The 14342-nt window shown below is 38.4% G+C and overlaps 1 protein-coding gene across 1 annotated transcript; it reads left to right on the top strand.

Annotated features, from left to right (window-relative positions):
- The first annotated feature begins 11873 nt into the window (after positions 1-11873).
- Positions 11874-14312, top strand: LOC147066398 (deubiquitinase OTUD6B). The gene has a single exon (XM_085955517.1). It carries the CDS (start codon positions 11943-11945, stop codon positions 12807-12809), a length of 867 nt encoding a protein of 288 aa, XP_085811643.1. The 5' UTR covers positions 11874-11942; the 3' UTR covers positions 12810-14312.
- Positions 14313-14342: the final 30 nt, after the last annotated feature.

Raw genomic sequence — 14342 nt, 5'->3', positions numbered from 1 at the left:
CCTATAGTTCAAGTATGAGGTGGCTATTTTTTACAGAGCTTGTTTGCCCTGAATGGTGTAGTTGATAGAACGCCTGTTTTTGAAGTTGTGCCTGGACAAATTTACATGTTATTCAATGTATGTTTGGTCCAGTGCACGGACTACTGTCCAATGAAGATTTAGGCACAAGCCGAAGGCGCTGTCGCCGACTAAATGGGAGGAGCTTGTTAGTTTATAATGGAAGTGCGGCTAAAAATTGGAGGAGCTTGTTAGTTCACAGTTTTAACACGTAGCCAAGAAGATGTTGTTCAGCAGTAGTGAGTTTGGTGACTTAGTAACAGTCATTAATAGTAAGAAATTTCTTTTTTTTTCTACTTTTTATTTACTTCTGTACATACAATAAATATATTTTTTAAATTGATTTGAAAAAGGTTTCCAAGTAAACGGGGTTACATTATGATGGTCCTGAATATGTTTCTCATAGCACTATTATTCCGTGTTCATACCTGCAGGTACATTAGGATCTATACATATTTTTACGATCCTCTTTGAATGAATTTGTGCTCAGGGATAAACAACATTTAAATATTAATTGATCTGTATAGTATGCTGCACCCCTCTACTGAAACTCTGGCAAAGCAGAGGAGTCAAGGGTTGAAAGTGATGAATCTAAGGTGAAATCGGAATTATTCCGTCCTCCATATAGCGTAGTAAACATTTCAATTAATGCAGTGCTCGAAATGGACCGGAGCGCCGTTTCAGTTCGTGAAATCTGTAAAGTTATCCGTCTCGTGGACAAAATAATTTGACCGTCTGAGCTAGATATGCCCTATAACAAAAAATCTAGCACACTTATGTTTATAAAATACACATACAATTTGATAACCATGCTACTATCCTCAGAAAATTTTTGAGCGCTCCGGTTGTCAACTTTTTCATTTCGAGCGCTGAATTAATGTCTCAAAGCTGGCCTTAGTTGATATCAAGTCGGTGTGGCCAATTGGGCCCGTGTGTGGATGGACCCTGGCAAACAGATCCGCTCGGTCGGATCCCATCAAAGGGAAGTCAAAAAGGGTAGTGAATAGTTTTAGACCAGTTTGTATTATAATTATTATAGTATTTGTACTATAATTTTGGTCAGCGAACTATGTACTAATAGCCTGTTTACACATGCATGGATTTACCGCTGACGGTACCTACGTATTATTATTACCATGTTGATACCAGATGAAGGTCTCCCACAGGAGACTACCTCAAAGGGCGAACCGAAGCATCATCTTTCCCAAAACACCACAGCCTACGTCCACTCTTCGCGGTTCTCGCAACCCTCGGCCGAGCGGAGCCCGCCTAAAAATTCAAATTCGTCCGCGCTCCCGCCAAACAGACGGGGTCTACCGAAAGCGCCGCCACTAGTCAATCCGTCGGTAAAACAGGGAGGTTCGCGACCGACAAACGAACATGACGCCGCGGATCGTGACAGTTGGATGGGCGCGAAAATGCTTTCTCTTTCCTCGGACGCCGAACAGACAGGATCTCCAGCCAAAAAGACCGCCCCGATAGCACGCTAAGCAACAAGAATCTCCAGCATAGACTGATCTCCAGCAAAAGAAAAGACTGCGTCGGCAACCCGCCAAGCCGCAAGCTATTCTGGCCTCGGACGTCCTACAGCCAACATCTCTCTCGCGTACCACAGTACAGAGCACCATACTGCCACGTCCGCCATTTTGGACTATTCGCGCATCACCCTCGATCCAGCCAAGCCGTACATCTACTGCCGTGGCCATCAGCATCGTTGACTTCCGTAATTGCTTGACTTAGAACTTATAATAAACCAGCAACAACAGCATACACCGTGCGTTTCTGTCCCCCAAACCCGCTTTTTTGGCCATGACATTATCACGGTCTGCCATCTCCGCCTGAGCGCGAAGAAGGCCGGTGATAATGTGTAAACACGTTGATACCGCCTAAACCATGACATCCTCAGAGGATCCAAGGCCATGAGGCCTGAATCATCATTGGGCTGATTCATGCAAACATGAACTGATCGACTGCGAGGCAAATTTCTAGCCCGTAAGCTTAGATGTATGGAAATTTATAGTCACCCTTTTGCAAGTTCTATAAAATTTAATAGAACCAGTCTAGCCCTTAATATAAATAAAATCCTGCATTTTTTTTTATACCTACATTACTTCTATAAGCAAACCAAGTAAAACCTAGCGTCATTATAAATTCTATACTTAGTCAATTTTAAAAATACTTAGAAGCAAGCTGTAATTTTAAAGCTAATCAATAGCAAACGATTTTGTAGTTACCTATATAACTTAAAACAATTGTCAGCACAATATTTTAGATGCCAAAAATAGTAATTATTAATACCTATCATTTTTTAATATTATTACCTACATTTCATCCAATTTTGACCAATAGGTATTAAATTCGTACACTTACCTATATAAATATTGAAAGCAAAGTTCCCAGCCATACGATGTACCTAATACCTAGAATATCTGATTTGAGATTATTTTGAAAAAATATGTATTTGTGTACCTAGTTCAAATATTTCAAAATATGTACCTACAAGCAAAGAAATGCAGAAGGTAATAATAATTCCAAGAAATTCACAGGCCATTCCCAAAGCATCTACCTAGAAAAGGTCTGAAATATGAGACCTGAGGTACCTACCTACAAGCCAGGTACATATGCCAGAGGCTGTTTTTGTCATTTTTCAGAGATAGAATAATTGTGAATTGTTTGTTGTGTATTATTACTACCTACTCTGCCCTACCAGCCCCTAATAGGGTCAGTCGGTTTTCGAACTCTCGAGGGTGACGTCGGCCGGCACCGCGCTCGCCGACGTCCCCGCCATTTTAAATTTATTTTTTTAAATATTATTTCTTTAATTTTTTTTCTACGCTGTACTACTTTTACTGTAAATGTATTCCGACAAATAAACGCCCTGTTTTTCGCCTATAATTCCACGTTGTCAATCAACATAAGCATGTCCCCGAAAGAAGCCAGCAGACGATATCACCATGACATTACATAATCATCACGGGGGTTCGAGCGCATCATCCTACACCCCCCCCCCCCTTTCGGAGGTGACAACGTATTATTGTGCAAGTTGCAATGCATGCATCATCATTATCATCAGTGTCGCGACAACCCGGTGTGGGTCCTGGCCTCCTCTACCTGTCCCTATCCAGTGTGGCCGCTTTCCAATTCGGTACCCCCAGAATACGGCAGTCACTGGCAGCTCCATCCAACCAGCGAATTTTTGGCCTGCCTCTTCTTCTACAGATTCTTTCGATTCGATTCTATTGGATTGCTGGACATCACTCTCTTTGCCCGTTCATTGTCATTCATACGGTGCACATGACCTAGCCATCGCAGTCTCCCAATCTTGATTGATTGAACTGCACTGCAATCTTCGTACAGCCCGTAGAGCTCAGCATTATATCTTCTCCAATTGGTGCCGTTCTTGATCGGTCCATATATACGGCGGAGAAATTTTCTTTCAAAGATGTTCAGTGCTCGTTCATTTCACAGAGTTAATGTCCAGGTTTCCGATGCACAGGTGAGCACTGGCCTTACAAGTGTCTTGTAAAGAGTGTTTTTAGTTCGGCGAGATAGTATGCGGGACTTAAAATGTCTTAACAGGCCAAAGTAGCATTTATTCGCAGACGTGATTCTCTTGTTGATTTATTCTGTAATATCATTATGTCGAGTTACAGAGATCCAAGGTATATGAAACTGTCGACCGTATCAAACTTGTATGCATCAATATCTAACTTTGGTGCGCCTTCTCGTGGTGTGACATAGACAGGAACAGTGGCGCACCCAGGATTTAATATTGGGGGGGGGGCCCAAGGAGGATAATGTAAATTAGTCCCATAGACTCTTTTTCTTCTTCCCAGCTTAAATTCTCGTTTATCGGTCTTTTGTCTATTGCACTCGATGTACCTATACCATGGTCCCCACATCCTGAAACGGGCCCTCAGGCTAGGATATTTGGCGGGCCCCCTACCTACCGCTAAGATTAAATGCAGTGTGAAACACTACATTAACTTTTTCAAATTGTGTTTTAGTTCAAATTAAGGGTACTTATACAGTGAATTATTGGCGATTTTTAACACATCTACTTTAATAATGGAGCTGTCGAGTATCGACACGTAATAATCAAAAAATATATTGCACAATTATATAAGTAATTGAAAATGTTCATGGCCATGAAGTGTAATAGCGCCGCAGGCTACTTTTTTACTATTAAAGCTAATTTATGATGTGTGTTTATCTCACTTATCTGGTCAACCCGAGACGCCGGGCCCCCCACAGCCCGGGCCCCCCACAGACCGGCCCCCCCACAGCCCAGCCCCCCAGGCTAGAGCCCTGTCAGCCCTCACCAGCCATGACCTACACCACTTCGGAATTCGGATGGACACCGAGAATTTAAGGTATTGGGTTTCTAAAAAACCTGACATTAGTGTTTCGAATTTTTTGTGTTAGAAATTAAAATCTAAGAAATTTTTCTAAAAAGGGTGCTGGAGAATTATTACAAATCATTTTTTGCCGTGTTTTTTTTGTCTAATCTATTGGCTTTCAATTTCAATGTTTTTGGGGGGGCAAGGCTCCTTGCCCCCCCCCCCCCCTGGGTGCGCTACTGGACAGGAATGTATTTAGTTTTTGCCTCGTTTATTTGTAAGCCCATTCTTTTGGCAGAGGCTTCTAGTGCTGTGAATGCCTTTTTTAGCACCAATTCTGATATGGCAATGATGTCGATATCATCGACATAGTGCCAGCAGCTGCACAGGTTTAGTAAATATTGTGCCGCTGCCACGGGCATCAATCTTTGCATCCCGTATCGCCTTTTCTAGCGCAATATTGAAAAGAAGGTATGCCAGAGCGTCACATTACCTGAGGCCATTCAGTGATATAAATGGCTCGGATATTTCTGCTTGAAGCTTCATCCGGCATTGTACTGGTGTCATTGTCATCTCTACAAGTTTAATTATTTTCGTCGGAATTTCAAATTCTCGCATAGCTTCGTATACCTAACCAGTTTCGATTAATGCTATCATAAGCTGCCTTAAAATCGATGAACAGGTGATACGTGTTAATATTGAATTCAGTGGTCCTTTCTAGAATCTGCCTTAGTGCTCGGCCGTAGTGGTTTGGCGGGCGCGGCGCGGCGGCGTCTTGCGAAACTCAAACGTATAACCGTGTGTATTATACCCCAAAAAAGACACTGTCTACGAACATTTCATACACGTTATACGTTAGACGCCAAACCACTACGGCTGAGCACTTAGTGAATATTTGAGTAACACATGATCTCCCTCGTCGAAAGCCTCCTTGGTAGTGCCCGAGTATTCCTTGGACAATGGGTTCCAGCCGCTGGAATATCAGGATCGAGAACAGTTTATATGCAAAGTTAAGAAGTGTCACCCCTCTGTAGTTACTACATTCTAGTTGGTCTCCTTTCTTGTGCAGGGGACAAATCAGCCCATCCTTCCACTCTTCTGGCATCTTTTCTGAAGTCGATACTTGGTGGATTAAGCTATGCAAATGTTTGAGCAGGCTTTCCCTTCACATTTTATTAATACACTCTGTAAGTTATCTATTCCAGGTTATTTGTTTGTTTTTAACCTTGACATGGCACCTTTTACCTCATTTAATGTCGGTGGTTCTTAGTTATCATCCATGCCACTTTGTACTGATTCCCGGTCAGGAGTATTATTGTTAGTGTTGCCGGCATCATTATGGGGGGTATTTAAATGTTGATCAAAGAAACGCACCGGGCAAGAATATGTGAGTATCATGCCATCGTCATCCTTGCACATTGTGATGCGAGGCTTGAAACCCTTCCTAACATTATTTATCTTTCTATAGAACATCCGGCTTTCTTGGGCTGTATAGTGTTCTTTGAGTAGGATCATTTCCTTTTTTAATCACGTTTCTTTTTCTTGTGTAGTTTCTTTTCGTTACGTCGGCGCTTTTTATACTCATCGTCTGATGCCCGTGTTTTCTTCTGTAGCATCATTAAGTTAGCCTCATTATTTCTCGTAGTGACTTCGCGGCAATCTTCGTCAAACCATTCTGATCGTTCACCTGTTTTTCGGCGTCCTAAGGTGTCATCAGCTGAGGATACTATGGCAGTCTTGCACTCTTCCCAGTGTTGATTCACCTCTTCATGGTCTCCAACCTCAACATTGTCGTTCAAGTGAGTGTTCAAGCTCTCCTGGTACCGAGCCAGTTCCTGCGGAATCTTCAGTTTCTCTGTGTCAAAAGGTTTTGCTCTTGCTCCCATTTCCTTTTTGGTGTTTGAGATCTTTGCTCTAACTTTTCCACACACTAGGAAATGGTCTGAGTCTACATTACACTCTTACATTACACTACATTACATTACTCTTACAAAACCATCCAATTCGGCGGGTGGAGGTTTGAAGGCGGAAACTTCAAGCTACTTTACTCATTGATGAGTGAAGTGGACTGGAGTGAGTTGCTCGAGATTTGTGATGTGAATGAGGCGGTACAATGTTTTTACAATATTGTATATAATATTTTTGATCAATGTTTTTCGAGGAAGTCGCCATGTCGTGGTGGAAGGCGATACCCGAGGTGGTTTTCTCGGGAAATTATTGGGGACATTAAGGTCAAGCATAACTATCATACAGCATGGAAGGCTGGGCATGATCAGACTGACTATATCATGTTTAGTATTTATCGTTCGAAAGTGAGACAAGCTGTTCGACGGGCCTATCGAACATATATTATGGAAACGGTAGGGATTGCATTCGCGAAAATCCTAAATTGTTTTGGAATTACGTAAAATCATTAAGAAGAGATGGTGGGTTTACCGATAGGATGAGTTGAAAGGGCGAAGAGGTGACCGGACATGGAGTAGCGGAAGCATTTTCTGGTTATTTCAAGTCTGTCTACGCAAGTAGTATTCCAAATCTGGATGTTGCCTCAACGTCAGGAAAACCGTCATGTGGTGCCCAATCCGTCGATATTTTTTCAATTAATGAGGGCGATATACTTACGTTTATTAAAAAAACTAAGGAATACTCGCTCTTTGGGACCTGATTATGTTCCTACATTTTTTTAAAGGGTTGTATTGATTTTGTCAAAGGCCCGCTTTCATATATGAGTCGCTTAGAATCATAACTCACATTTTACAATTTTGTCGTTTTTGAGTTAAATATGCCAAGTGATTCTAAATGCATTAATCTATATACAGAAAAGTAGTTGGGTATCAAAAGTCACATTAAACTATGTGAAAATCGTTGTCAAAGTTCACTGTTGGAGTCAAAACTCACACATTTCAAAGAATAATGTGAGTTTTGACACCAAGGCCTTTCTAACCAATCAGAGAGCTCTATTCATCAAAGTGTCATGGCGGATTTCGCATCTCAATAAGAAGTTGCTGTTCACTTATGTAGTCATTGTTTTTGATAATTTCGGCGTTATTTGTTAAAAGTTGACTAAACATAATATAGAATTATTCAATGTGGGTATAAGTGTATCCCCAGTCACAGGTGGGGTCGTAAGGAAAAGAGGAAAGTCCCTGAAACTGGAAGAAAAATACTGCTAAGATTGACAGGTCAGTACTAAAATGTGATATTGAATTTCCATTGATAATAACTTGTGTTTTGTGATTACTAATACCTTACCTATGTATAAAATATAAAGTATAATAATTATTCTTAGCAGTTTCAGTAACTTAATTATGCCTTTTAAAGAAATTGTTATTGGCTGTTGCCAACCAATTTGCTCTGGATCTATAGGGTCTATTGTTTGACATGACATGGCTCACATGAGTTTGTAAAAATTGTTTTCAACTAGTATACACATTTGAACGAAGTTATAATATTATGTTAAAATAAGTTGGTATGTATTATTAGTTGTTTTATTACTTTGCACAATGATACTGTCAAATAAATTCAGCTCAATACTTTAATGATATATTTATTATAACCATGAATACATATAAAAGATTCCATTGAGTTATCAAAATAAACTTTACAATGAGTGGGACTTTTTTTCCCAAGAGCTAATTATATTTTAGTAGGTATCTACGTAGGTATTACTTTTGTTCCACAATAAAGGGCAAATATTTCCAAGGGTTTATTAAGTTGGTGTGTTTTATATCCCTTATGTACACACCAGAAAGGAGCTAATCTTTGCAAATTGTTGTCAGTAAGAAGAATACAAGAATTTGATCATAAAAAATGTGATATCAATAAAATTCAGTGTGTGGAGTCACATTACGACGATGATCTAATATTATTTAGAATACAATTTATAATTACTGCTAAAAATTATGTAAAAACAAAATAAAATATGACAGAATGTCCTACAATAATTATTTTTATTCAAAAATCCAATCATTCCTACCAAATTTGTATAAAAAGTATGATGCATATACAATCTATATGTATTAATATTTCTGTAGCTTGGTATCAAAACTCACATTATTCCTATACCTTGGGGTCATAACTCACATATTCACAAAGTTGGTGTCAAAACTCACATTATAAAATTTGAAATGGTTCCCGTAACCTTAGGAGTATTATATATATAAGTATATAAAAAATAATGTCAATCGACTCACTCACTCATTAATATTTAAGGGTATTCAATACTTTTCTTCTAATTACTAAAAATAGTGCTCTGGTGGTTTTTTGCGATTATCTCAAAACTCGATTTTTGGAATATGTGAGTTATGATTCTAAACGACTCATATATTTAATCTCGCAATGGAGACAGGTATCTTTCCGGAAACGTGGAAGATGTCGAAGGTTACTCCAATCCATAAGAGTGGTACAGAGTCATAAGTGGAGAATTACAGGCCGGTAGCTGATCTCTGCACCAGCAAAAGTTCTTGAGATGACATGCACAACATGATTTCTCCAAAAATTGAGTCATTTATAATAAATGAACAGCATGGATTCATCAACGGAAACTATCCTGATGGTATTTACCGATTATGTGTCATCGGCACTGGATAGAGGCCACCAGGTTGACTGTTTTTACAATGAGTTCTCGAAAGCATTTGACAAAGTCAATCATGACATCCTATGGAAAACTTCAACTTATTAGATTGTCGGATCGATTTTTGAAGCTATTCGGGAGTTATTTTAGGAACCGTCAACAACACGTATCGTACGGCCTTCATTAGTCACAGACCCTTTACACATTTTGTGGTGTCCCCCAGGGTTCAAACTTAGGGCCGTTGCTGTTCACGATTTTTATAAATGACAAAGCATTGGTAATAAAAAATGCTATGTTTTTATTGTTCGCTGTGATGACTTGAAACTCTTTTTGGAAGTTGTCACCTTGGACGATTGTCGTTAGCTCCAACTTGATATAGATAATATATTAAATTGGGGCAGGCGTAAAAAACTAGAATTCAATATTGATAAAGCAATCTTTTGTCGTTTACCAGAGCCTCAAAAGTGTTGTTTTTCCAATACCTACTCGATCCATAGCAGAGTTCTGTCACGAATATCATCTTTAAGGGATGTTGGCATTACGTTTGAGAGTAAACTGACATTTATTAGCCATATATTTACCATTTGTAACTAAGCGCTTAAAATGTTGGGATTCGTCATGCGTACTTCCCGGGTCTTTTCAGATGTTACGGTATTAAAACTTTTATTTAATTCTTTAGTTCGAAGCAGACTTGAGAGTGGGTCTATTGTTTGGGCACCGCATCAGTTGAAGTATGGCCTTATGGTGGTGAGGATACAGAAGAAATTCATGAAACTCCTTTACTTGAGGTTGTATGGATACTATCCGTGGCTTTATCCAACTGACTTTCTCTTAGGCATGCTTACATACTGCAGTCTGCAATTTAGAAGAAATCTTTATTTAGCTACGTATTTTTTTTCGACTTATCCGAGGTATAAATGAGAACTCTGCCATTCTGGGCAGTGTTGACCTGTGTGTCTCTGATAACTATCTTATAAATAAAGACCATCAGTTGTTTATTCTCCCAAGGTGCATAACCAACCTGCCACTGGTAATGCCAATTGGGAGGGCGATAACTATGTTCAACGAAATTGCTTCGGGTGTTGACATATTCCACCTACGTGAGAATGAGTTTAGGTGGACGTTGTTTTATAAATTCTTAAAATAGGGTCTGCTTAACTCATCCGGTGTACTTCCTTGTACCTATCTAATTTATCTACGGATCTATCCCTTTTTTATGTAATACTGTTATATTTATATATCTTTGTTTCTAAATGTCATGTTGTGAACGTCTTAAACTTATAATTTGTAATGCCCACAATATGTAAAAAAAAAAAAATTAAATTGAATTGAAAATTCAGCAGATTAGCCCCTCTGTATGTTCGGACGTTCATTAGATCCGATCTATGCCTGTTGTCTATCAAATTATGGACTATTTGGTTTATTGTGCACCCATCCGGGGATTTCCAAGTTCCCTTATTTAAATCCTTACGGGGAAACATTGTGCTACCAATAACCATATTGTGACGCTGCACAGTTAATTAGTCGGGTACCATTATCATTACTTTCATTGTGAAGACGATGTTTTCCGACAATGACAGTGTAGATCTCCTCCCGTCTTATTTTGGCATTTAGATCAACGAGTATTATTTTCACATCGTGATTTGGGCAGTACGTGCTTTCTAATGCATCGTAGAAGTCCTCTTTTTCCTCATCCGACTTATCCTCTGTAGGGGCATGTACACATATAAATGAGTAATTGAAGAAATTTCCTTTAATTCGCAGTTGCATGATCCTTGGGTTGACTGGTTCGAACCCTATAATTAAATGTTTCACTCGTTTGCTTACGATGAATCCAGTGACAAAGTGATGTTCGCTATCATGGCAGCTATAGAGTATAGTGCAGTCTCGTTTTTCCATCACTCCTTGACCTATCCATCGCATCTCCTGTAGGGCCGTAATATCACATTGGTATTTTATAAGTTGTTCTGTAAGGAGTTTAAGTGCTCCTGGTCGATAGAGTGATAATGTATTCCATGTTCCAAATCGTATATCCTTAAAGCGTTTGCCAGGTTGTCTAGTGTCCGGTTTCCGAGGCTGTTGTTGTGGTTTCGTAACAATGTGTTTTTTACGGGATGAGGCGTTGTTAGCCCCACGCCCAACCCCCTTTTTGGAGGGCCATTTCTTGGGTTAACTTGGGTAATTACGATCATTAAGTATTTAAATAGTAGAAGTAATTATTTACAATTATCGTGTAAATAAATATAACATTTGAGGTGGGTACTTTTTGACCACTCAGTAATCCGTGGGCCGTGCAGCAATACGCTACGGTCTTAAATCCCGACCGTCCTTGGTTTGTCCCGAACATCCATTATTCTGAGATAGCGCTAAAAAATTCCCGAATATCCACAGTGAGTACTTGTAAATAAAATGCATTTTCTGTGCATTTAATGATTTATACCTGTATATTATTCTTGGAATCTATTCTTAGATAATGTTGCAATCATACAGTGTAGAAAGAATGATTGATATATCTACTGATATTTAAATATAGGTACGACAATGAAATTTGTTTTTCGTATCCTGTAAAATTGACATTTGGTCTTTTCGGGAAACAAATCTATAGCGACGATTATTATTGGGTGTTCCAGGTAAGTGGACCTAAATCCATGTAGGTACGTACGTATACAGGCGCTATTATATAGGTACTATATTTATTTTCTTAAATTTAAGGGTGTAAATTTTTAAAAAAAGTGTCTACGTCTGGAACGGAATTTTGAAAATTCTCAGGAATTCTTTTGCACTGGGTATCTAATCGCATTATAATTATTTATTGTTTATGTACTTGTGATAAAAAGATGGCAGCACTGAAAAATCTCTATAATTTTCTAGCATAGACTAAAAAATGTCCAAAAAATATCTGTGGTGAATTTTGACAGATCGTTTAAGTTGTCGGAAGTAGGGGACCGTTGGGGACGAATAAATATAACATAATGCCTGATACATTATCAGAGATTGAGCAGAAACACAAAAAACAAAACAAAGAATTACAATGCCAAATACAGAATTTAAAAAAATCATCAGGTAAATTGGATAAGAAAAAGAAAAAAGAGATACAAGAGGAAATTTCGAGGTTAGAAGTAGAACTGGAATTAAAGCAGCTAGAAGAATTAAACTTGCACAAAAGCCAGCCTCCACATGAGTTTAATGAAGATAACGACAGCATTCGCGAAGATATTTCTACGACCAGGGTATCTAAGGCTCAAAAGCGAAGGGACAAAAAGGCGGCCGAAGACAAAGCGCGCGAGAAGATGATATCGGAACAAGAAATAGAAAACATTAACGGTCCACGGAACACAGAAATGGTGTCAATAAAAAAAATGCTCTTTGATAGAGGATTAGCTTTGTTTCTTATTCCTTCAAATGGCGATTGTTTATATAGTGCCATATCTCATCAACTGACTGAGACAAGCCGGTCCTCCTTCACCGTTGAAAGTTTACGTAAAATGACTGCCGAAATTATTAGGTGCAACAAAGATGAATTTATGCCATTTATAACTAATCCTGATTCTGGAGATATGCTTACGGATGAAGAATTTGAAGAGTATTGTAACAAAATTGCTAGCACAACTACTTGGGGAGGCCAAATAGAATTGCAGGCCATGTCCACAGCGCTCAAGTGTCCGATTCACGTTTTACAAGCTAGCGCGCCATCGATAATTATCCAAGGAGGTCATTTCGATGGAACACCTCTGATGATTGCGTATCATAGACATATGTATGGATTAGGAGAGCATTACAATTCAACTCAAAAACATGTTCCCAGTTCCGATGAAGAAGATTTCTCTGCTAAAAAATAATTTACTGCCTGTTGTTCTTTACCTTACTAAATATATAGGCATATGTCCAAGAACATATTATAATCACAATGTATATTGTAATATCAACAGTAATCCCACTGTAATAATGAGTCGAGTTGTTATACCTATTTTCATAACTCTGCAATCCAGGTTAGACCTTAACTTCTTCCGGCATCCAGCACCAACATCCAACAGAAAATGTTTGGGCGCAAAGTGCTTCTCGATGTGAATATAAGTAGAGTAAAGAGTGGCAGAAAGTATGCCGTACGAGTCTAAGTTTGTTCGGTGGCTCTATCAGCTATCTCATAAGTTATAAGGCTGCTTGAGATAAGGTGAAATTGGAGTTTATGTCTGAAGAGCTGCATATTCCGACCCCTGGTCTATACCATTAAAGGTAATGAAGAAATTTTACGAAAATGTTATACTGGCTCGCAAATTGTCAATACTTTACGTAGATGTATTATTCTTTCATTTATTTTTAAGAATCACCCCTGTATTATTACATTTCCACAGCTGTTTTACTTGAAGTTACTATTAATTTATGTTAATAATCCTAATATATATAATATGTAGGTATGTTTTCAATCGGTTTTGCAAAAAGGCATGGTGTGTAATTTATTTTTATTTGCATTACACTAGGTATTTTATACTTTTATCAGTAACTTGAATATGTATGTATTTTTATAAAATATATGTAAAAAATATGTTTTAATCATTTTGTGATCTTAATGGTCATTTGCACACAACAATAATTACTGGACATTATTGCAAGTTGCAGGTGTTCTTTTCGGGGATTTTATACGGGAGGACTGAGCACCTATCAATCCGGCAGGAAATGTAAAATAGGAATGCAGTTCGCACTGCCCTTCTCTGCATATAACTTTCCCTGCCAGATTGAGCATGCGCAGTGCCCCTGCACGAATTACCTATGTATTAACTATTCTTAAAATGTTTCAAATCTCAAATTAATCACCTGGGCTGTGAATTGTGTTTGTCGTGCGCATAGCCTTATTATGGATTGCGTATACCTACATTATTGTTCAATGGAGAGAATTTGTTTTCTATTATACTTGTCATAGCCAGTTGGATATTATTTATTCTGCTCATTCAAATTATTTTTCAATTTGAATATGAAGCAGAAAATTTGACAATGATTAATACACACCATTATGTATGTACGTACAGAGGTCCTCATTATCTGAGTCCCCGCAGTTACGAATTTGCAGGAAAATGAAAAAAAAATATAAACAATAGCTCAGTCCTCAACCGTCACTTTTGCTCATGTCTTTTTCTTTTCTAAACGTGTCCCAATTAAACCCATTTACTAATTACCATCTATTAATTTACTTTATAAGGTATCTTTCGGTCCCAATTACCCTCGGATAACGAGGATACCTGTGCCCAATTATGTATAGCATTCATTAAAGTGTATTTTCAAATCTAGAATCACATCTTTATGTAAAATTCAAAGATGACATACTTATCAATATTATTGTTTTTATTCTAATTCTATTTAGTTTTGAAATAAAACAC

Source organism: Rhyacophila brunnea, unplaced genomic scaffold, assembly GCF_057557595.1.
Source record: "Rhyacophila brunnea isolate RB1 unplaced genomic scaffold, BYU_Rbru_1.0 scaffold_5, whole genome shotgun sequence".
Lineage (NCBI taxonomy): Eukaryota > Metazoa > Arthropoda > Insecta > Trichoptera > Rhyacophilidae > Rhyacophila > Rhyacophila brunnea.
This window is presented reverse-complemented; position numbering and strand designations above follow the sequence as displayed.

Excerpts from the sequence above, each read along its gene's own strand:
- LOC147066398 (XM_085955517.1), top strand. The coding sequence starts at position 11,943 with ATGCCTGATACATTATCAGAGATTGAGCAGAAACACAAAAAACAAAAC.